The following is a 23,628-nucleotide window of genomic DNA, read 5'->3' on the forward strand; positions in this document are numbered from 1 at the left end:
TCTCGGGGCCATTAGGAGTGGGTTAAGGTCGGGTCCAGAAGGGCCTTGACTTCGCTTTCCGCGCCCTTCTGCACCCGACCTTAACCCACTTCTAATGTCTGTGCGCAACGCTTCACGCAGCAATCTTTCTGGCTTCCTTTCCTGATGGGGACACAGTGGCATTGACCGCTACCCCAGTGCACCCTCAGACAAGTGGATGTCAGACGTCTGGTAGTGAAATTCCTTCCACCAAAGCCACCTTTTTACTTTTGAAGATAATCAAATATATATGTTGTAGTCCCATGATGGTCCTTGCCTTGATACAATAAGTATGACATAGTCTAAACAGTCAGAAACGCTGTGACATCTAGGCTAAGGGGTCCTGTTGGTAAACAAAGGGAAACTTTGGGAGGCGTCTGCTTTGATGTCACTTCCTTTAGGTAGCTTTCCTAGAGTTGGTTGGTAGCAGTTCCCTCTCCTATGTCTGTACCTGTACTTGTCACATTGTTATAATTCTTTTTACCTCTAGTCTCACTTCTACTAAGTTACTTGAATTCAAGGCTTAATCTTTTATTATTGTATCTCCAGCACTTAAAAGCACTTGCGATAAATAGTAAGCAATTACTGTTAATGGATAGCTAAGTTAAGCCCAGATTATATTATGCTTTAAAGTTAGAACTAAATTCATATGAAAATAAAACTGACGGAATTAAAAAAAAATTAATGAAATTATGTGAGAAATCCCATACAGTACAATTTTTTAAATAAGTTTCTAATGTTTTGGCTTAAAACTGAGTAAAATTGCAAAACTGTTGTTTTACTAGTAATAAAATGTATTTTTGCATGAACCAGACCTTTTTTTATGTTTTTTTAAAAATTTGATTCATTATTGGCATTAGCAAGCTTCTGTGCTTTTCTCACCTCATTCAGTTTTATAATCAACCAATAAAAGCTTATTAGCTTTTAAGGAAGTTTTAGGAGCATAAATTGATTTATGAGCACCATATGGTTACATCAAAGGATTTGTTTTTGTTTTAACCTAATGTGAATTTTAAGCACTTTCTTTAAACTAGAAATTCATGTTCTTTCAGCCAAGTAATAATATCTGAAATAGAGTGATTGGATTTTTTTTCTTTCTGGTATCAAGCTACCAAAATTGGTCATGATCTTCAAGGATGTCAGAATCTTGTAATTCATCTTGTTAATATCCTTCATTTTGGAGAGCAGTTAAATGTGCCTTCCCAAGGGTATACAGCTAGTCAATATTATATCCAAAACCAAAATCCTAGATTTCTTATCCCAAGTACAGTGCATTTTTACTAAACTAAATAAACTGAAGCCGCTAATAGGTTATAATTTATTTGTTATGGGTTATTCTGACTGTTGACTCACATAAGTAATCATGTATCACTCTAAATCTTAAGAATTGTGAATGTTAGGAGACTTTTATATGTAATATACATAGACTGCATGATCAGATTGACATCAAATTATTACATTATAAAACTAGAGACTAATCAAATCTCACACCACAAAAATTTCAAATTTCACCACATTTAAAAAAAAAGTAAGGCAAAATGATACATAGCTTTGGGTGAGTTTGACATGTATAATATTTTTAAATTTTATGAGTTATTTTCAAGTAACCTCATCAGAGTGATCATGACCTCATGCAAAAACCATTTGTTCTATCTTTGAGTGTAGTTGCACTTGAATATCTTAAGAGCTGTTGCATTCTGTCCCTTTTTGGAATTTTATTTGCTTTTATATTCTTGGTACTTAATGTCACTTTGGAAGAAGGAGTGGTGCAAAGAAAGTAACAAGAAAGCAGTAGGTCATGGAAATACATATTTTGTATGAACTGCCATCTTAAAATATGTTCTGTTGTTATTTTTCATAAAACAGACATTTTACATAATTTTATCCTTTCAGAACTATTGAGGTTTTCTTTTAATATTCTTCTGCTTTTATGAATTATTTTCACAAGGAACATAAATGCTTTTCAAAAGAAAATTAGACAACTTAAGATGCAGATCTACTGAAGATAACCCTAAAATAGTATTTTAAGACTCTTTTAAATTTCATTTAAATTACATACTAAATTACATTAAAAAGTGTTCTGAAACAGTAATTTTACAAAAAAAAAGTTTTTTCTTTTCTTTTCATTTTACAACTGGCTCTAAGGTAGCACCATATTTAAAGATGTAAATTAACTTGTGACAAAAGTTATATCACCTTTAAGGAAATTCACTATTACCAAAGAGATGATGATTTTAATATTTTAGGCTCTTAATCAAGGTTACTCTGGCGTCATTAGAATGATTACGTGGGGTGGAGAACAGAACAAAGCTAGAAGCAGGGGGCCAGTTGGGAGACTATTAAAGTCATACACAGGCAACACTAGGGAGTGTCATTAGAAATGGGGACTTAGTATAGATTTTGGAGATAGATAACTTGCTGATCAAGGGGCTATTAGAGAATGAAGTAAAGAATTAAAAATGACTAGGTTGCTGAAACCAGTTTGGCTCAGTGTTTCTCTCTTCCTCTTTCTTAAAAATCAGTAAAAAAAAAATCCTCGGGAAAGGATGAAAAAAAACATGCCACAGTGAATATCTTTGTACATACATCTGCACACACCTAAGATGTAAAATAAATTCCTAGGAGAGCTATTGCTAAGTCAGAAGATACTGGCACTTAAAATTTGACAGCTAGAGTCAGGGTTACATACAAATAAAATAAGATCAGTTATGATAATTGTCCTCTGGAAAGAAGAATTGCGTAATTTCCTTCAATAACAGTCAATTCCAGTAAGCACCTTGCTTCACAAAGAAAAGGAAAGCATAAACTCCCCCTCAAACTTTGAGGGTTTTTCTTTTAATTTTATGTGTTCTGATCGTTAATATTTAAGTCTTATTTCTGTTCATAATAATGCCTTAGTAAATGTGTGTGCCTCACTCTTTTTCCAGAAGTAAGTGCAATTTTTCACATTAACAAAGGGATGAAATCTCAACTCTTGAGTCTATGCTGTAGTGTGCATTCCAACCAGTGGGACTTCTTGATGTGAAATCGACAATGTTAGCACTGAGCCACCATTAACTACCTAATTAATGGTGCATTCAAATCTGTATGTGCCCTGTATGTTGAGATATCAGCAAATATTTCTGCAATTCTTCATAAAAATGAGTGCACAAAATATACTTGGATTAAAGGAACAACAATATAGTATTTTTATTTAGAATGGTTTTGCATTAACTTTTTGACTTTTTTATTTATTTATTTATTTTTTATCCAACCTTGTGTTTTGGAATGTGTTTTGGAATGAAGTTCGTTATTGAGAGGATGATAATCTGGATGTATGTGTAGTCAGATTGAATCATTTCAAATGCTGCATTATATTTTTATCAAATAATAACAAAAGAAAAAAAACAAATATAGATGTTTAATAAGGAAAAACTGGCCTATAGAAAATACCAAAGAGGTTATTACAATAGCAGAATTTAAGCCAATTTTGTTTTTCAAATGTCATGGGCATAGAAAGAGTTTAGCAATAGTTTTATCTGGATTGTGTAAGTATGGGTGATTTAAAAATTTGTTTTTTAAAGTTTTTTTATTTTTCCACTATGAACACATGAGACCTTGTAATTAAAAAGGCCTTCAACGCTCTTTGAAGAGATAATTCCATATACCTCGAGTTTCTATTTTCTGTCTTCAACGTTTCCTTCAATAACCTCTTCCCCCTTCCCCCTTGGTTTATTTGCTTTGTTTGCATGGATCCTTGCTTATGTTTTTTTTGTTTTTCCTGATCATGATAGAGGCTTGTTTGAAAATCAAGGAAGGGCTGAAACCGGTTTGGCTCAGTGGTAGAGCGTCGGTCTGTGGACTGAAAGGTCCCAGGTTCGATTCAGGTCAAGGGCATGTACATTGGTTGCGGGCTCATTCCCGGTAGGGGGTGTGCAAGAGGCAGCTGGTCGATGTTTCTCTCTCATTGACTTTTCTAGCTCTCTATTCCTCTTCTTTCCTCTCTGTAAAAAAAATCAATAAAAATATTAAAAAAAAAAGAAAAGAAAATCAAGGAAGCAATTTTCAATAAGATAAATATGATTTACAGCATCTCTTTTTTCTACCTGTCTTGCGTTTGTTCTTGTTATTAGCTGGAACAAAGCCAATGATCACCATTATTTTTTGGGGGGTAATTTTTATTTTCTATTTTTTATACAATGTTAGGTAACCATGTGAAAAAATCTTATTCTCAGCTGCTACTAAAGAAGACATAGAAAAAAAGAGAGAAGAATGAGGAAGGACAAAGGACACCATTGATATTTGAATTATATTAAATATAAAAATAACTTTTTAAGTACTGCAAAGAAACCCAGATTTGGTGACATGTAAATTACTTATAATCCATTCATTGCATCAACATTTTATAGCCAGTATGTCATTTACCACCATTGTTATTATTTTTATTTTTTAAATATATTTTATTGGTTTTTTTCCAGAGAGGAAGGGAGAAGGATAGAGAGTTAGAAACATCGATGAGAGAGAAACATCGATCAGCTACCTCCTACACACTACCTCCTGGGTATGTGCCTGCAACCAAGGTACATGCCTTTGACTGGAATCGAACTTGGGACTCTTGAGTCTGCAGGCGGATGCTCTAGCCACTGAGTTAAACTGGTTAGGGCCATTTACCACCATTTTAATGGCTTAAGTATTCTTAGTTGATTCCAAAAAGCTGACAAGTGAAAGAAATAAGTAGAATCCTCTATTTGTGAATTATTCTTATGTAATGCATAACATACTGCTTGAATTCCTGTTTTAAGTTTTTGTGTTTAATAACAATTTTTGAAAAGTGTGTTTCTAATAACAGCCGATAATAACCAGAATGGGAGTGAGTGACTTGTGGCAAATTTTGGAGCCTGTTAAGCAGCACATCCACTTGAGTAGTCTTAGTGGGAAAACCATTGCTGTTGATCTGAGCCTCTGGGTGTGTGAAGCACAGACAGTCAAAAAAATGATTGGAATTGTCACAAAGCCCCACCTCAGGTACAGTAATGTTCTTAGAATATAAACGTATGATTGCATAAATAATTCATGTCTTGGTTTTGAGATTTTAAAAGATATTAATGTGCCTAAATCTGCCATCTCTGTATTGATGACTCACAAATTTGTACCTCTTACATTCTGAACTCTAGACTCACATACTTAGTTGCCTATTTAATATATTACTTGGCTGTTGCCATGACTATAAGCCAGAAATTTGGGAGCCATTCTCCCTGTTTTACCTGGCCCAATGTCCAATCGCTCAGAAGTATTGGCAGTTCTTCCAAAAGAAACTTCTGTGTTTGTTCATAGACGTTACTGTCCAGAGGCACCACCTCAGTGTGTGCCAACATCATCTCTCATCTATACAGCGGAATGACTTCTTCACCGGCTTCCCTCCCTCAGTTCTGAGCGCCGCCACTGCCTCCTCCTCCTCCTCTTCCTCTTCCTCACCATTTTCCATATAGCAATTAAAACAATCCTAAGTTTCCCTTGCTTAAAAACATTCAAAAAACAAAAAATTCAGTGGTTTCTGAGTCCCATGAAAATAGGATACATAAAATGTTATTGCATATAACCTTTTAGGTACTAGTCTAATGTTCTTGCCATTAACGGCATGCTGCTATGTTGGCTTTTGCTATTAATATATGAGGATTAATATATGACTAATTTTTATATTTCAGGAACTTATTTTTTCGTATCTCACATTTAACACTAATGGATGTAAAACTGGTGTTTGTTATGGAAGGAGAACCCCCAAAGCTGAAAGCTGATGTCATAAACAAGAGGAATCAAATTCGGTATGGGCCTTCTGGAAAAACATGGTCTCAGAAAACAGGGAGATCACATTTTAAATCAGTGTTAAGAGAGGTGAGCATTTGGATCTGATTTGATCATTCTTATTGTACTGCATATAGAAGGCCAATGTAGGTAGAGAAGAGTTTACATTTTGGAGTGAAACTGACCTAAGTTCAAGGCCTGGCTCTCGCATCTTGAAACTCTAAGGTGTTCTGCAAGTTTTTAACTTATTTAAAATAAAAGTTTCCTATTGTGTGAATGAGGATAGTAATACTTAGCAGGGATGTACTGAAAATTAGAGAAAATCTCCAAATATCTAATATCTAATTAACTAGTACATAGTAGAGACTTGATACATGTTACCTTAATGACATCTTTATCACTAAAAAGAATTCCCAGAACAGAGATCCATTAATTCATACTTCACTCATTCAGAATTGATGATAGTTCATGCATTGAACTTACATATTTGACTTTCTTAGGGCTTTGTCATTTTTAAAAGTATTTATTGTTATATTTTAATGTATTTACATATTACTTATAAAATGTTACATATTTTTATAAAAGTTAAAAAATTATCCATAAAAAGAAATTATCCATTTCATAGATTATGGAAACAATAAGAAACTGCTATTATTTTATCTTTTTTCAAATGTATATATTTTTAAAACTTGCCATTATAATACATAAATAATTTTTATCTTGGACTTTTCATTTAATATGTCATGTTCATATTTCCCTCTTGTTACATTTATGAGGCTATAAAATCATTACTCAGGATTGTATATATTGTTTACTTTTTAGCTCTTCCATTATATGTGAAATTACGATGCACATTTTTTGTGTACATAGTTTTTTCCTGGTGATTTGGGATTTTTAAAATTACCCAAAATGAGATAGATAGACCAATGATTTTATAGCTACTACCAATTATTTTCCACCAGTATAGATATGAAATAAGCAATTTCAGTGCACCCATAAGAACACAGAATGATAGGAGATTTATCTTTGTATTACTTAGTATTCAAAATCAAAGATATTTCTTTGTTTATGTAATACATATATATACATATTTAATATGTATTGGTCTTTTAATGGTGAGGTTAAACATTTAACCTAGTTTTAGTCCCTCTATGGATAATGGTCTTTGCCCCACTTATCTCTTAAAGTTTTAAGTTTTTGTTGTTGTTATTCAAGTTCTTTCGATATTAAAGATATAAACTTTTTATCATATTTGCTTTTAATTCATATCCTTGTTTTTTTTACAATTTATTTCTTTAAAAGGTATTATGTAAGTTAATAATCATTTTCTCCTGAAATTCTGTTTTTTATTCTTAGGTGAGTTAAAAAAAAAAAAAAGTTTTTAATTAGTAGCTATTCCACCTTAATGACTATCAATAGTTGAAGAAAATATACGTACTGGATTCTCATTATTTCTTCTGTAAACAGTTACTGAAAATAACCATGGTACACATACTTAGAGCATTAAATGCCCAGAATAAAGTAGTCTCTCCCTCCCTCCCTCTCTCTCTCTCTCTCTTTTTTTTAGAAAATTACTCCATTTTTATTTCTTTACTAGAGGCCCGGTGCATGAAATTTGTGCATGGTGGTGATGGTGGTGGGGGTGTCCCTCACCCAGCCTGTACACTCCAATCTGGGATCCCTCGAGGAATGCCCAACTGCCCAGTTAGGCTCGATTCTATCAGACATCCCTCTCACAATACAGGAGTGCTTGCTCCCAACCCCTTGCCTACCTGATTGCTCCTAACCACTTCTGCCTGCCAACCTGATCACTGCCTAATCACTCCCCTGCCAGCCTGATTGATGCTCCCCTACTGGCCTGATTGCCCTTAACTGCCCTCCCCTGTTGGCCTGGTCACCCCTAACTGCCCTACCCTGCAAGTCTGGTTTCCTCACAACTGCCCTCCCCTGCAGGCCATTTTGTGGTGGCCATCTTTTGTCCACATGGGGGTGGCCATCTTTGACCAGATGGGGGTGACAATTTTTGTGTTGGCGTGATGGTCAATTTGCATATTACCTCTTTATTATATAGGATTACAATAATTGGGGTGTTCTTAGACATTTTGCTCAGTGTTACCTGCCTATTATTTTCATATTTCTGTACCTTCAGTTACTAGGCCTTACTTCCTCCTACTCCACTGCCAACTTTTATTTATAAGCATGAAAGGCACAAATTAGTCTTCTTACAACACCACATACACCCTCATGGAACAGGGCCTTAGGGTAGGGAAATTTACAACCAGCCTCATCACAAATTCTCTGCTGGTTTTTGAAGAGCTGAAATGACAAATAGCACTGGAATCTAAAATAAATTTCAAACTCTTGTTTATTATGAAAGAATTTTCTTATCTAGAGGAAAGTTGAAGTAACTATAGTGTTGCCATAAAACAATACCTGTAACAAAACTTGTCTTCTGAAAAGTTCCTTTTTTGTCAACATAGTACTTTGTCTCTTTGGACCTTGTCCACGTTGGGCAACATCTGGCAGAGGATTTTCTTATGTAATATGGCATGTAAGCAATTGATCAGTTAAAGCAAAAGAGATGATATTTACTCTGTCATCTCTCCAAACTTACAATGCCCTGGTTTCTTCACCTAACCCAGTATTCTTCAGTGATAGAATTTGAGAATTATACATGACAAGAAAGAATACACTGGGGTATAAGACTACAATATTCTCAGTTGGATTAAGTTAATAATCCAAAGAAAATTCAGGATTATTTATGCATCAGCAAACTGATAGGAACATTCTGCACAGACATTTGACTTCCAAGGAACACATCAACAGCTGACCTCTGTGGTTTTCCACCATTTGTTTCATTATAAGGGAGAGATGATATGAGGAAAAGAAGAGAACTTTAAAGCCTCAAGCCAAATTGTATAATCACCTCATATTACATTGACAACATCATGTGAGAATTTTTGTAATTTTGCAGACATAAATATTAATGTGATTAATCTTTTAAAAGATATTTCCAGAATCTTGAGATACTATTAAGCAAGTATCATAACTTGTAAGACACCTATATAACACTGTTAACATCTATAATAAAAGTGTAATATGCTAATTAGACCGGACTGCCGAATGAGCATCCTTCCGGTGACCTGAACAAAGCTGGGGCTGCAAGGGCCCGAGGCAAGCTGGGGCTGCAGGGGCCAAGCCCCTTGCACGAATTTCATGCATCAGGCCTCTAGTTTGTAATATAGAAAAGTAAGTGAAAAAAAAATAGCAATAGCAGTGTTCTTAGATTTCTTGCACCTCCTTTTTCTTTTCAGTGTCTTGAGTTGCTGGAATGCTTAGGAATTCCCTGGGTCCAAGCTGCTGGGGAAGCGGAAGCCATGTGCGCTTACCTTGATGCCAGCGGTTACGTGGACGGCTGCCTCACCAATGACGGGGATGCTTTCCTCTACGGGGCCCAGACTGTTTATAGGAACTTCACTATGAACACCAAGGTGTTTTTTTCTTCCTCTCTGTCAGTATTTAAAGAGATTACTGATTAATTAGAAAAAGTGCTTATTACTGTTATTAAATATCATTGCCACATAGTTCATTCTCTTTGAAGTGTAGATTTCTCTCTCAAGGGTTTGACTTCTTTCACATACTTTAATTCTAAATTAGTTTTAAAAGCATATTATAAAATTGCATATGAAATTTATTGCTTTTACCCAGAGTTTCTACTTTTAATAATTTATCCTCAAAAACACCTCCAAATATGCATGGAGAGGTATGCAAGGTTACTATTTCCAGCAATGTCAGTAATCACAAAAATTTGATAAGCAACCCAAACGCCTATTGACAGGGAACAGTTAAATATAGTCATGGTTCTCAGCTAGGGAGCTACTACAAGGGGACATTTTGTTTATAACTATTGAAGGTTGGAAAAGGGAGATTATAGACGTTCAATGGATTGGAGCCAGGAAAGCTAAATCTCTTGCCAGACAATTCTGTGATCTCTGAAAATGCTTATAGTATCCCCATTGAGAAACACTTCCCTAGAATTGATATAATGTAAGAGTAAGCAGTTATTAAAATGGTATTTAGTATTAACATTAAAAATACATATATTAGTGGGTAAGAAATGTTGCAAAATATTTCTTTTATATAATCCTGTTTTTACTTAAAATTTGCTTAGTAACAAATATTTGTGCATGTGTGTAAAAGAAAAGGTATTCTGGAAGAATATGTACCACACTGTTAATGTTAACTTTAGAAATTGCAATTATAGGGAAAGCTTTCTTTCAGTAATATATATTTTAAAGTGTTTAATTTTGTAAAATGAAAATCTACTTTTGTATACAGAAAATAATAAAGAAGGAAAAAATGAATACTGAAATGTTTAGCTATTTTTGAAACTATGACTATTTCCAGATATTAAAGGTTTTAGATTCTACAAAGATTCTGGTTATTAGGATAATTTTTCTTTTTAAACATTTGGGAATAATTAAATACTTCAAGACACCTTTGATGCATTTTTGTAATGCTGTTTAATGTATAAACATTTACATTTTGAAGGTTAAACAAATTTGTGCTTTCTTTTAGGACCCACATGTTGACTGTTATACAATGTCATCGGTTAAGAGTAAACTAGGTTTGGATAGAGATGCTCTGGTTGGACTGGCAGTACTGCTTGGCTGTGATTATCTTCCAAAGGTACACTGAAATTCACTATTCATCATGTGGGGTTTTTTCATTCCTTTCGATTTGCATAAATACAGTATTGTTATATGATTAAGAACCTAATTTAGATGATAATTTTAGGCATAATAAAATATTCAATAACTAAAATAATCAGCATTTCAAATGGCATTAAAAAGCTGGTTCATTCTAACACTGAAGCTTCTAAATGAGAATAGAATAATAATTACTATCACAGTTTGAATCTCATAACCTAGATTAAGAATTTTGCTCTAGATTAAGAATTCACATTCAAATTTCAACTACTCTTTTAAAGAAATAGAGGAATTATTCTTTTCTTGTGTCATGCTAATGTTAGTTTCTATCACTGTTTTATCTGTTTTTTGGTTTTCAGTCTTTAGCTTTCCCCGCTGTGCACACGCTTGGTGTTGTTATTATTGTTGCTAGGCTACATGATTATTGGGATAAGCCATTCATCCTTTCGTGCTGCATTCAATTTTGTTCAGAAAACCTTTTATTTATTCTTAGCATGCACAATACTAGTATAATGCTCTGTAACAAGTAGGTATATTCAGTGAGTGATTAAGAATTATGAGGATAACCCCATTCTTAAATACTATATTTAAAAATATAAAATTACTCTATTATAGCTCTTATTATGTAGTCCCATTATTATGTCCCTACTGATCATCTCTTCTTACTGAATCCCTCACATACTATACTGTCTATGCTATCCCCAAGAGAGATCTAGAGATGGAGGACATATAATTTTTTTAGCTAGAGCTTAGGAGAGAGGAAAAATAGCAATTTTTTTTTTTAGCTAGAGCTTAGGAGAGAGGAAAAATAAGTCAAATTATTAATTCTAATTTCTAATTTATGTGACCAGATGGTGAAATCAAGTTTAAAAATAAAAAAAAAACTAATAAGGAGGAATGAGATTTTTAAATAACACAAAAAATAATTATTTTATTATAATTGTAATTCTGAAATAGAAAATTTATATTTCCCTTTTGTAATTATTAAATCCTAAAGACTAGAAGCAGCCTACTGTTGAATGTAAGAAACCAACTTTATCTACAGTGGTGTTACATTATGCATTAGCCTTAGCTGTTTTGAACATTTGTATCCATCATAACCCAAATTGCCATCTATAATATTTATATTGTTCTTTAACTTAAAAGATTGTTAAGACTATATACTAATACTAGAGGGGTCCCTCCCGCCACTGCCTTTGCACTCAACAGTGGTGAACCCAGCTCAGGGCTTCTGGCTGAGCACACTGACCACCAGGGGGCAGCCCCTCTGTGGTTGGTACACATCATAGCGACCAGTTGTTCTGCCATTTGGTCGTTCTGCATTTTGGCCTTTTATAGTATAGGCCTAGAGCACAACATTCATGCACTGGTGGCGGGGGAGGAGGGGAGCATCCTCAGCCTGCTCTGCGTCCTCTCGCAGCTCTGGACTCCTTGGGGGATGTCCACCTGCCAGCTTAGGCCCATTCCCCGCTGGCAGCTGGACATCCCCCGAGGGGTCCTTAGTGCTGCGCTCACCAGTGGTGAGCCTGGCTTCTGGCTGAGCAGTGCTCCCCTTGTAGTAGAAGTGCACTGACCACCGGGGGACAGTTCCTGCAATGAGTGTCTGCCCCCTGGTGGTCAGTACATGTTAAAGCAACTGGTTGTTCTGCCATTTGGTCAATTTGTCTTCAAAATTTTAAAACGTAGCTAAGTACTGATACAAAAAGAGTAATACACAAAATGTTAGGCAACTGGTATACGGAGGACATAGGCTTGTGGTTGCTGTCTGTTGTGCCATGTGCTACCATTTTAGTACAGGATCCTAGTGGGCTGGGAAGGGTATTCAGGTTAGAGGGTTTGCCAGCAGGCACTCAGGACGCTTGAGGAGTATTTTAAGACTGGTATGTCTATTCCAGTGCATATTGGCTAAATAGCAGCCTTACTTATAAAGACATACTCACAAACTTTTAGAGGAACTGGAAGCCTCAACTTAAACCAGAAATTATCATGTGAATTTATGCTAATTTATGATAAAATTAGAGTTTGTTTTAATTTTCTTAACTTGGAACTCTTTTTTTGTTCTTTTTTGACATCTGGGTCTTTAAATATTAAATTTCATATCATTAAATGACATGCTTGTTTCCAATTACAAATATAACATAAAGTTAGCTTAAATAAAAGTATTACCCAAATCATTAACAAAGAAAGTGAATGCCCTCTAAAATTCTGTTCTCCTTCCCCTAAAAAAAAAACCAAAAAAATATCGGTGGTTTGGTATATAATCCTCTGACTGTCTTCCTCTGAATAGATTAACAATATAATTGTTACTTAACTTGCAAATCTAGATCAGACCATAGGCTGTTCGTGGTTTTCATCTTACACACAGCAATGTGTTTTGCACATCTTTTCCTGTCATTACGGAGTTACCAACATTCTTTGAGTTGCACCAACTTCTTTGGAATGAACTTAATGTACTTTATTTATTTTCTAATGATTAACATTTGAATTTCTTTCCCCCTTTCTGAAAGGGCGTCCCTGGAGTTGGAAAAGAGCAAGCATTAAAACTTATACAGATTTTGAAAGGGCAGAGTTTACTTCAGAGGTAACTAAAAATTAAGTTTTCTTGTGACATCAGACTTTTATTCTTGTTGAATTTTGTAGTGAATATTACGGAGGCTCCGTGCATTGGTGGGGGGGGGGGGGGGGGAGGTCCTCTCAGCCCAGCCTGTGCCCTCTTGTAGTCCGGGTCCCCTTGGGGATATCCACCAAGGGGTCCTTAGAGCTGCCTTGGAGGCAGGAGAGGCTCTTGCCAAGGCCACCTCCGCTGTGAGCCACTTTGCTAGCCAGCTGTGATCCTGGCTTCTGGCTGAGCTGCGCTAGGAGTGCACTGACCACCAGGGGGCAGCTCCATTCGTTGTGCGTCTGCCCCCTAGTGGTTAGTGCACGTTATAGCGACCTGTCATTCCGCCTTTTGGTGGATTGCATATTAGTCTTTTATTATATAGGATTACAAAAAGTATTATGCTTTCCCCAAAAAAGCTTTTGTATTTTTAAACTGATTTATATTTTCATTTGAAATATCTTAATTTTAGTTTGAAATTTTCCAAAGTAAGGGTGGGCAAGAGTAGGTTTACATATGGAAAATAATACAATAGTTAATAAATAATAATGCAAGAATAAACTCTATGTTTCACATACAACTTTAAAGCAACCCCTGTATACCCTAAGCCACATGTGTCAAACACAAGGCCCGCGGGCCAAATCCGTCCCGCCAGGCCTTGCAATGTGGCCCGCACCGCGCTGTCATCACTGCACTCCGCTGCGTTTCCATCACAATGACAGTTTATGACTGTTCAGTAAACCATTCGGCCCGCGATTTAGGCTGGATTTTAGATTTTGGCCCCTTCTCTGATTGAGTTCGACACCCCTACCCTAAGCCATACTATATATATTTTTTCAATATTACTAGCTCACTGTAAACACAAGTAGATGTCAAATGTATTTATTTATGACCATGGGCATTTGCTATGGGCTATTTTAAACTATTTTACTACCAAGTAAAGATAATGTAACATTAAAATAGTTTTATCCTTAAAGTTATTTTTATATAAAATACTTTGATATTGAACTTATTTTTGTAAATGAAATGCCTAACATGTTATAAATATTTAATAAGTAACACTTGATCAAAACTTTTACTTGACTTACTTTGTTCTATAACCATACATATAAGAATATATGTATTCAAATTAATTTAGACTGTACAATTTAACTGGTTTGAACCAGTTAAGATAAAGAATATATTGAAATGTACAAACTATGCTACTAGTGAACTAGATTTACTTGATGAAAATTAATATTAAGGTTGATAAAATAGAGTGAATAAAGGAAAAAATGAGAACACTGGAGACTTAAACCAGCCATGGCCTCCAATTAGGTTTGAGATGGTGAGTGCTTGAAAGGAAACACAAGTTGTAGAAATCAAGAAGGAATAATAATGAAAACCATTTCAAATTACTGTGCTTTTTCCTATAATACTTCTCTTTCAGCTGAAAAGCTATTGATAGCTCTAAGCCTTCAATAAATTCATTATTGAGATCAGTGATTACTGTGCCAAAGCAGGAAAAAAAGGTATTCTTTGGCATAGAGGTGAGTTAAGGAATTATTTGGGATTTGTGAAAACTAGTACAAAAAGGGAAAAAACAAGCAAAAATGGTCCTTGTCCAGCTACATGTCATTTTAGCAAATTTGTACTTTTGGCAACATTTTATTAAATGTTGTTAACATTTGAAAAGAATGGAATTACATTTTTTGTTATAATTATGTTTTAAATTTTATTAGCTTAGACTAACTTTTCCCCTGTATATTTTTAACATTTGAATCTCTATTATTTATCCAGTAGCCAGCATCAATTAATGCTAATTTTTAACACGCTTGTCATTGGTCTTTGTAATATATGAATTAGAAGTTCCAAAAGCTAAAGAGTAACTCTCAGTGCCAGTTACTAGACAGCAAACTGAAGAGATAATTTAGTCTTTTATTAGGACTTTAACTTCTCTAAGTAGAGGAACAATTCAGAAATTACATTTTATGACGATGTTTATCCTCTTGGTAGTTTTAAGTTGACACGAAACTATTAGTGAAAAATTGACTATTATGCCCTAGCTGGTGTGGCTCAGTGGATAGAGTGTTGGCCTGTGAACTGAAGGGTCCTGAGTTCGGTTGCAGTCAAGGGCGCATGCCTGGGTTGCAGGCTCAATCCCCCCAGTTGGTGGGGTGGGCGGGTGTAGGAGGCAACCAATCCATGATTCCCTCTCTTCATTGATGTTTGTATCTCTCTCTTCCTCTTCCTCTCTGAAATCAATGAAAATATATATATTTTTTAAATTAACTATTTAGTAAAGATTTTAACAGTAATATACATTTTCTTAAAATCTTTCATTAAACAAGTAATGCTTATGCTGTTTGGAAAGGATAATAAGAAAATGACAATTTCAAATTATCTGGATTTTTAAAACAGTTCTTACCCAGAAACTTCATGTTTTATTTAGTGTTATATGTTGCCCTTGACCCTTATGTTGATATACAGAAGTGTTCATGATTCTCTTTGTTTTATACTCTGGCACTTAAAAAATATATAAAAAACAAATGTATATGAATCATTCTCCCTACATGTATGCATAAGTAAAGATTCTTTTTTTAAAAATAAAGGCTGAATGAATATATCAGTATACACACGCCCACACGCACATTCTTTCTCTCCCTCTCCCCTATTCTGACACTCTTTCTCCTCCCCTGTTGGAATTCTTCTGTTCTTGGGGACACATCTAAAAATTGAGATACGTTAATTGAGGATTTTTCTAATTTGGACAGTAACTTTACCACCAAATGGAAAACAAGTTAGTAGGTTGGAAGGGAACAGAATAACCTGATATTTGAGAAGATGGCACTTTGGTGACCTTGGGGTTTTTTGTGTTTGTTTGTTTTTACTTTTTAAAACCATTTTCTTTTAAAGGTTTATTCAATGGAGTGAAGACAAATCTTGTGACTCTAATCAACAACCACTAGTTACTAAAAAACTAGCTCATTGCTCAGTGTGTTCCCATCCAGGTAAGCAAACATAGGGAATGATATCTTGAAGTGTTAGTGTCAGATACCCTCATTTTCACCCCTGTTTTATAGCTACATTTTATATTATCTTTCCGCTAGATTAGGAATCCTCAGAGATAGGAGTTGTCATCTTTATTAATAAAAGAGTAAAATGTGATCAGACCAGGAGATCTTCTGGACATTTCAGACAAAGCCATGGTGGCAGGGTCAAGGCAGAGGTGGTTAGGGGCAATCAGGCCGGCAGGGAGGGCAGTTAGGGGGTGATCAAGCTGGCAAGGGAGGGCAGTTGGGGGCAATCAGGCCAGCAGGGGAGGCCAATTGGGGATGATCAGGCTGGCAGGAGAGGGCAGTTAGGGGCAATCAGGCCAGCAGGGGAGGGCAACTGGTAGGGTATGTCAGTTGGGGCAATCAGGAAGGCAGGCGGAGGGGGTTTCCAGCAGGTGAGAAGTTAGGAGCCAGCAGTCCCAGATTGTGAGAGTGATGTCCGACTGCCAGTTGGGATTGGGCCTAAACTGGCAGTCGGACATCTCCCAAGGTGTCCCTGATTGCAGAGGGTACAGGCCATTAGTATATACTTAATAGGCACTCAGTAAATGTTAGTTGAATGAAATAAAGTGATATAAATATAGAACAAGCACAATTTCAAGTTATGAATCCAAATTACTTAGATCTTAAAATTATGTTTTTAATATAGAAATCTATTTTAAGGGGAAAAATACACTAATAATATTGGGAAAAAGGAATTGAAACTATTTGTTTCATTGAAATGGTTCTTAATTGTCCTATAGTGCATTTTGATTGTGTGAAGATAGTGCCTGGAAACTAATTTCTAAAACATGTTCATTATTTTTTAAAATAGCTTGGTTTCTCTTTATTAATTTTGGTTAAAAAAAGAAGAAGATGTCACTGATACGTAGTAGATTAGAAAGGTCTTCCACTTCAGGAGAGACTTAGATCATGTTAGTTCATCTTTTAAAAGAAATTCTGCTTTATGTATTAGTCTTTTTTTTTTTTTTTTTTTCTCTCACCTGAGGATGTGAATTTAGAGAAGGGAAGAGTGAGAGACAGAAAGAGAGAGTCTTTCTTGATATGAGAGAGAAGAACATCCATCAGTTGCCTCGCATACCCACCATGACTTGAGGATCAAACCCCCTTCGGTGCAAGGGTTGACACTCAAACCAACCAAGTCACACTAGCCAGGGCATTTACCTATTTGTCTTACTATGTTTTCATTAACATTATTATATTATAGCTGAAATCATGGAAGAAAAAATTTTTATGGATAAGATTCCATTCTATATTTTCTTGATAACTTATAAATGATCATGTTAGGTCATATCGGTTATGTATGTTCTTCTGTATTCTCAAAACAATGATGAAGATGGTCATGCTTCCTTTTAAAGGGAACTAGGGGCCCACACCTTTGTCACAGTCATAATTTGTTCATGTTCCAAGCATAATCTAAAAATACTTACACGGTAACTTAGAGCTAGACACTAAAAGAGGGAATTAATTGCTGTATTCTTTTAATATTTTAATTAAGGAAACCATTTTATAAATTATTCTATAAAGTAAGTTATCTTTTTTAATAATAATTATAGCCTACCAAATTGTATTTATCTACCAAATTAAGTGCAACTTTTTCATTGATTATTATGAATGTATAATTTCAAATTATAAATAAAAACTTTCAGATAATGGAATTTGCAGAAACAAAGTGTCAGGTGATAGTAATTGCTTAGCATCTACCTCACCTGAAAAATTATGGTGTGCATTATTCTCGTCAACCTAAATGTATTGAAACCCTTTCATAAGCCACACACTGTTAGGCAGTATTCATTTTTGAAAAATTGGGTAAGGGCAAGAAAAAAAGTATAATAGAAGATAATTCTAAAAAGCAGTGAAAATCATTCTTTTTTTTTAATATATTTTCTTGATTTTGTACAGAGAGGAAGGGAGAGAGATAGAGAGCTAGAAACATCGTCGAGAGAGAGTCATCGATCAGCTGCCTCTTGCACACCCCCTACTGGGGATATGCCCGCAACCAAGGTACATGCCCTTGACCGCAATCGAACCCGGGTCCCTTCAGTCCCCAAGCTCTATCCATTGAGCCAAACCGGTTTCGGCGAAAATCATACTTTCTTAATATCGCCCTAAAGGTTCACCTAAGGATCATGAGCATAATGGATGCAAATTATGTCAAACTGATCGATATTGTGAACCGCATGATTATGAATACTGCTGTCCCTGTGAGTGGCACAAAACTGAGCAGGATAGGCAACTGATCACAGTGGAGAACAATATTAAGAAGTAAGTTTTGCTTTTAACTTACTCATTTCTGGCATGACCTATTTTATACACCTGTGGTTGAAGTATTTCCACAAAGCCTTCCCCCATGTCTGAATTAACATTTCACAAAATCCTTTTCTTGAATCTGCTAAACATATAGGCCATTTCAGGAGATGGTAATATAATAGTATTCAAAGTGAAACTTGATGACTGAGATGCTATACAAGGACATTTTTCATTAAATGAGATGAGATAGTTTTAATCTGATTATATTAATAACGTGTGTATAATCTATTTTCAGAAAAGCTTGCCGTTGTGAGGGATTCCCATTCCATGAGGTAATAATTAATAATTCAAGTGTGTTTATTTCAGAAGTTTTCTTTTTTTAAAGTTTGAAGTCTCGTTTCCTGTTTTCTTTTCTCTTGTTAGGTTATTCAAGAATTCCTTTTGAACAAGGATAAATTGGAAAAGGCAATCAGGTATCAAAGACCTGATTTATTATTGTTTCAGGTATCTAAAAATAAATTCTTTACAGTATGAAGTTGAATACTAGGAAGATAGAAGGAATAATCACTTTGTCTTCATTTCTTTGCTACATAGTAACCGTACTTTGCAAACCATAAGGCAAATTATAATTATGCTGTTTGTTAGAAAACACCTTAAATACCTTGTACAGATATATTGTATTCAGGGGTGCATTGAGAGAGAGGGGCTGATAGCCAAAGAATATCAGGATCGAGTATTCTGTTAGGCGAGGTAGTATAATTTGCATGGACATTGTGATTTGTAATCAGTTACATAAATTTAAATCTGGATAGTCTATCATTCACTTTGTGACACTGGATATGTGTTAGCCTCAAAATAGAAATAATATTATCTTACAAAGTAACTATAAGGATTAAATGAGATTATTTATATTAATCCCTAATAGAGTGGGTAGGGAAACAATGGCTCAGTAACTTATAAGTACTTCTTGCTTATTCCTATCAACAAAAGAAATAGTGGTAACCAACATTTATTGAACATTTAAAATTTGCTTTTTTAAAAAACATATTACATATAATGTCACTTAATCTTCATAATCTGTGAGCTGGGTTTTATTTTACCTGAGTTTGACAGAAGTTAAGTAACTTACCAACATCTAGGAAATATCATGCTGACATCCAAATGGAGAACCTTCACAATCCCTGTGTACTATTGGCTCCTGAGGAGGCTCATTGTTCTGTCAGTGAGAATACTTTAATGTTCGTTCTGAAGAAAAAATATCATCTGAGTGCTCTTTGTCTCCAAAAGATAAAACCTTATTTCATTTTTATTATATTTACAGAGATTTACTCTTGAAAAAATGGAGTGGCCCAATCACTATGCATGTGAGAAATTGTTGGTACTTTTGACCCACTATGACATGATAGAAAGAAAACTTGGTAGAAGACACTCTAATCAACTCCAGCCAATTCGGTATGAATTTGTGTGTGTGCATTTGAATATCTTAGGATCTAAATTTTTCTTCTTAATATCTTTGTAAAGATAGAGGAAAGGTCTCCCGGAATAATAAAAGCTTAGTCAGGGCTTACAACCAAAATAACATAATAACTTCATACTCTGACATACTTTTCTGCTTTGAACACATAGTTATAATAGAGTAGAAGAAATTATAGCCAGGCTTAACCAGATAACTATTTCAGTGACCAAAAAGGGACAAAAATGTAAAAGTGAATAGAGGGACCTCAGTGAAAGGTATGTGAGTGATCTTTGTACTATTCTTGCAAGTTTTCTGAAGTTTTAAAACTTTCAAAATAAAAAGTTTGCAGGAAAGTATCAAAGAAAAAAGATAAGCAACAAAGAAAAGACAATGAGATAGCACACATCTTTCATAATAGTAATAGATGTCAGGATATGACAATAAGATTTCAAAATAATTGGCAGCTTAAACATTATTAGAATATTATTCACTGGTTGGTAAGGCATTTTCAGACAAATGAAGACTAAGAGTTTACCATTCACAGGTCCTCATTAAAAGCACTATTAAAGGATGTACTTCATTCAGCAAGAAGAAAACTGAACTCAGGGGAAAAATGTAGTTAACAAGGAATAGTGGGCAGCACAAAATTGATAAAACACAGCTAAATTAATAAACTGACTGAAAATATATATAAATAGCTGCATATTGCTTAATGGTTAAAATATGGTCAGAAACTTCCAAAGTGTATATGTAGACATATAAGGGTAACTACTAAAACATTAGAAATACAATATCTTCCAACCAATTCATAAAATAAAACTATCAAACCAAGCCCTGGTGATTCAGTTAGTTGAAGCACCATCCCCTAAAAGTTACGGGTTCGATTCTGATAAAGGCACACATACTGGAGGTAACAAATTGATATTTCTCACATTGATGTTTCTCCCTCTCTCTTTCCTCCTTCTCTTTCTAAAATCAATAATCATAGCCACAGGTGAGAATTAAAACACACACACACACACACAAAATTACCAAACCAAAAGAGTATAAGAAGGAGGAAGGGGGAAATAGTGAAGAAAAAGCTTGATAATAGACAACACAGAATAACAAATAGGAATGAGTTCCACTATGTTAGTAATCACAATAAATGTAAGTAGATTTATCTCATCTATTAGAAGACATTATATTGGATGAGTAAACAAAATTCAGCAATATTCTTATAAAGCATGTACAGAATATACATTAAGTTAGAAAATACAGAGACTTAAAACATTTACCAGGCAAATATTTACCAAAGTGATATGTAGCAAAATTAACAGAAACTGAATAGACTTTAAAACAAACATTATTATGGAAAAGTGTCACACTGAATAATAATGAAAGAAACAATATTTATATGCTCTAATAATTATAAACCCTACACCCCTAACAATAAAATCTGTGTAAATTAGTTGAATAGCAATGTAATAATTCCTTTCAATATTTTTAATATTGTAAAAATAGAATAAGAATCAATGAGTATTGAATTATTCAATATATAAATTGAAAACTTCCAATAACTCAGCAATTGGACTTCATTAGATGAATTTGTTTTTCAGAATTGTTAAAAATCGGGTCAGAAATGGAGTTCATTGCTTTGAAATAGAGTGGGAAAAGCCTGGTATGTATTCAGTTTAAGCAGCTTTTATAACATTAAACCATACATGTTTAGCAAATATTGTACACATATGTAAAATATATGTATGTATGTAAAAAATAGAGAGGAAATATGTACCCGGGGTTAATTTCATAGTTTCCCTGTGCTATTTAAATAGGCTTTGACTAATACTAAGATTGAAAACTTCAAATAACTTTTAGTTTTTTTAATTGGCATTTCTTTTGTACTTAATATTTAAAAAATAATATGGAAATAGTTTGGATTGGTATATTTCTAGAAAATACTGCTCATTGGATTGCACTGTGTAGCTGCTTCTAAAGAAATCAAGGTTGCTAAGCAGCATGTGGGGTACTCTTCTCATTTTCTCACTCTTTAGTTTTCACGGGAACTTTTCGTTGTCTTACTCTTATTTTTGCTATAGAAAAGAATACAGTAAACTCCGAATTAGCACCAAAACCAAAGGCAAGAAAAGCACAGATTATTTAAATGAAAAACAATCCCAGTTTCATTTCTGTTTGGCATTGAGATGATATTGTGTGATTTATGGGTGAATGATTGAGAGAATAGATTTATCAATGAAGGTTTAAGTTGTAGGTAACTTGAAGGATGAAATTAATAAAGAATTAGATAAACAGCTGAAACCGGTTTGGCTCAGTGGTAGAGCGTCGATCTGCGGACTGAAAGGTCCCGGGTTCGATTCCGGTCAGAGGCATGTACATTGGTTGCGGGCACATCCCCAGTAGGGGGTGTGCAAGAGGCAGCTGGTCAATGTTTCTAGCTCTCTATCCCTCTCTCCTCCTCTCTGTAAAAAATCAATAAAATATATTTTTTTAAAACAAAACAAGAGTTAGATAAACAGTTCTAAATAATAAGAAGATAGAAAGCTAAAGAATTTTGAAGACTGTTTGGAAGCAGACCCAATCTTCATAGGGAACTCATACAACTTAACAAAAGGAATATAAACAATCCAATAAAAAAAAATGTGCAAAGGAAATAGACACTTTCCAAAAGTGGACATACAGAGGCCAAGAAACATATGAAAACATGCTCAAAGTCACTAATCATCTGAGAGATGCAAATCAAAGCAACAATGAGGTTCCACCTCATACATGGAAGAATAGGTATAGCCACTATGGGAAACAGTATGGAATTTCCTCAAAAAATCAAAAATGGAACTCCCATTTGACCCAGTAATCCCACTTCTAGGAAATATTCTAAGGAATCAGAAACATCAATCAGAAAGGATATATACACCGTTCATAGCAGCACAATCTACAATAGCTACGTTTGGAAATATCCTAAGTGCCCATCAGCAGATGAAATCTGTGCAGTGGAATACTAGCTGCTGTAAAAAAGAAGAAACTTTTATCATTTGCAACAGCATGGATGGACCTTAAGAGCATTATGCTAAGCAAAATAATCCAGTCAGAGAAAGATAAATAGCACACAATCTCACTTATTTGTGGGATATAATGAACAACATAAACTGATGAAGAAAAATAGATCCAGAGACATAGAAGCATCAAACAGACCGTCCAACCTCAAAGGGAAGGCAGGGGGGAAGAAGAGGGGGCGACTTAGTGGGTAAGAGAGCAACCAAAGGACTTGTATGCATACATATAAACATAAGCCATAGACACATACAATAGGGGGTGAGAGTATGTGCTTGGGGGTGGGAATGGCTGGGGAGAGATCAATGGGGGGAAAAGAAGACATATGTAATACTTTAAACTAGGGGTGTCGAACTCAATCAGAGAAGGGGCCAAAATCTAAAATCCAGCCTAAATTGCGGGCCGAATAGTTTACTGAACAGTCATAAACTGTCATTGTGATGGAAACGCAGCGGAGTGCAGTGATGACAGCGCGGTGCGGGCCACATTGCAAGGCCTGGCGGGACGGATTTGGCCCGCGGGCCTTGTGTTTGACACATGTGCTTTAAACAATAAGGAATATAAAAAAATAAGGTAATCTCCTTCCAGCTCTTGTTAGGCAGAAGAAGATCAATTCTATACTAGAATCAGCAGATTACTAGAATAGAGATGTTATAAAGCAATATTTGCAATAAATCATCCATTTGCGGGTGACTTAGTTTACCTGGAAAATTGAATTTTTCATATCTAATT

General features: G+C 34.8%; 1 protein-coding gene across 2 annotated transcripts in view; it reads left to right on the forward strand.

The window, feature by feature from the left end:
• The window catches only part of GEN1 (GEN1 Holliday junction 5' flap endonuclease), a 32,768-nt gene that overhangs the window by 1,034 nt on the left and 8,106 nt on the right, over positions 1-23,628 (forward strand). For both annotated transcript variants that reach the window (XM_036434652.2, XM_036434651.2), the window contains exons 2-12: positions 4,847-5,022; positions 5,703-5,889; positions 9,114-9,290; positions 10,378-10,488; positions 13,016-13,089; positions 16,003-16,097; positions 18,257-18,407; positions 18,688-18,724; positions 18,816-18,896; positions 19,714-19,844; positions 21,447-21,508. In XM_036434652.2, the coding sequence (XP_036290545.1) occupies positions 4,862-5,022; positions 5,703-5,889; positions 9,114-9,290; positions 10,378-10,488; positions 13,016-13,089; positions 16,003-16,097; positions 18,257-18,407; positions 18,688-18,724; positions 18,816-18,896; positions 19,714-19,844; positions 21,447-21,508 (1,267 nt within the window). In that variant the 5' untranslated portion in view covers positions 4,847-4,861. The remainder of the gene's footprint in view (positions 1-4,846; positions 5,023-5,702; positions 5,890-9,113; positions 9,291-10,377; positions 10,489-13,015; positions 13,090-16,002; positions 16,098-18,256; positions 18,408-18,687; positions 18,725-18,815; positions 18,897-19,713; positions 19,845-21,446; positions 21,509-23,628) is intronic.

This window comes from Pipistrellus kuhlii, unplaced genomic scaffold, assembly GCF_014108245.1.
Source record: "Pipistrellus kuhlii isolate mPipKuh1 unplaced genomic scaffold, mPipKuh1.p scaffold_m20_p_13, whole genome shotgun sequence".
Classification (NCBI taxonomy): Eukaryota; Metazoa; Chordata; class Mammalia; order Chiroptera; family Vespertilionidae; genus Pipistrellus; species Pipistrellus kuhlii.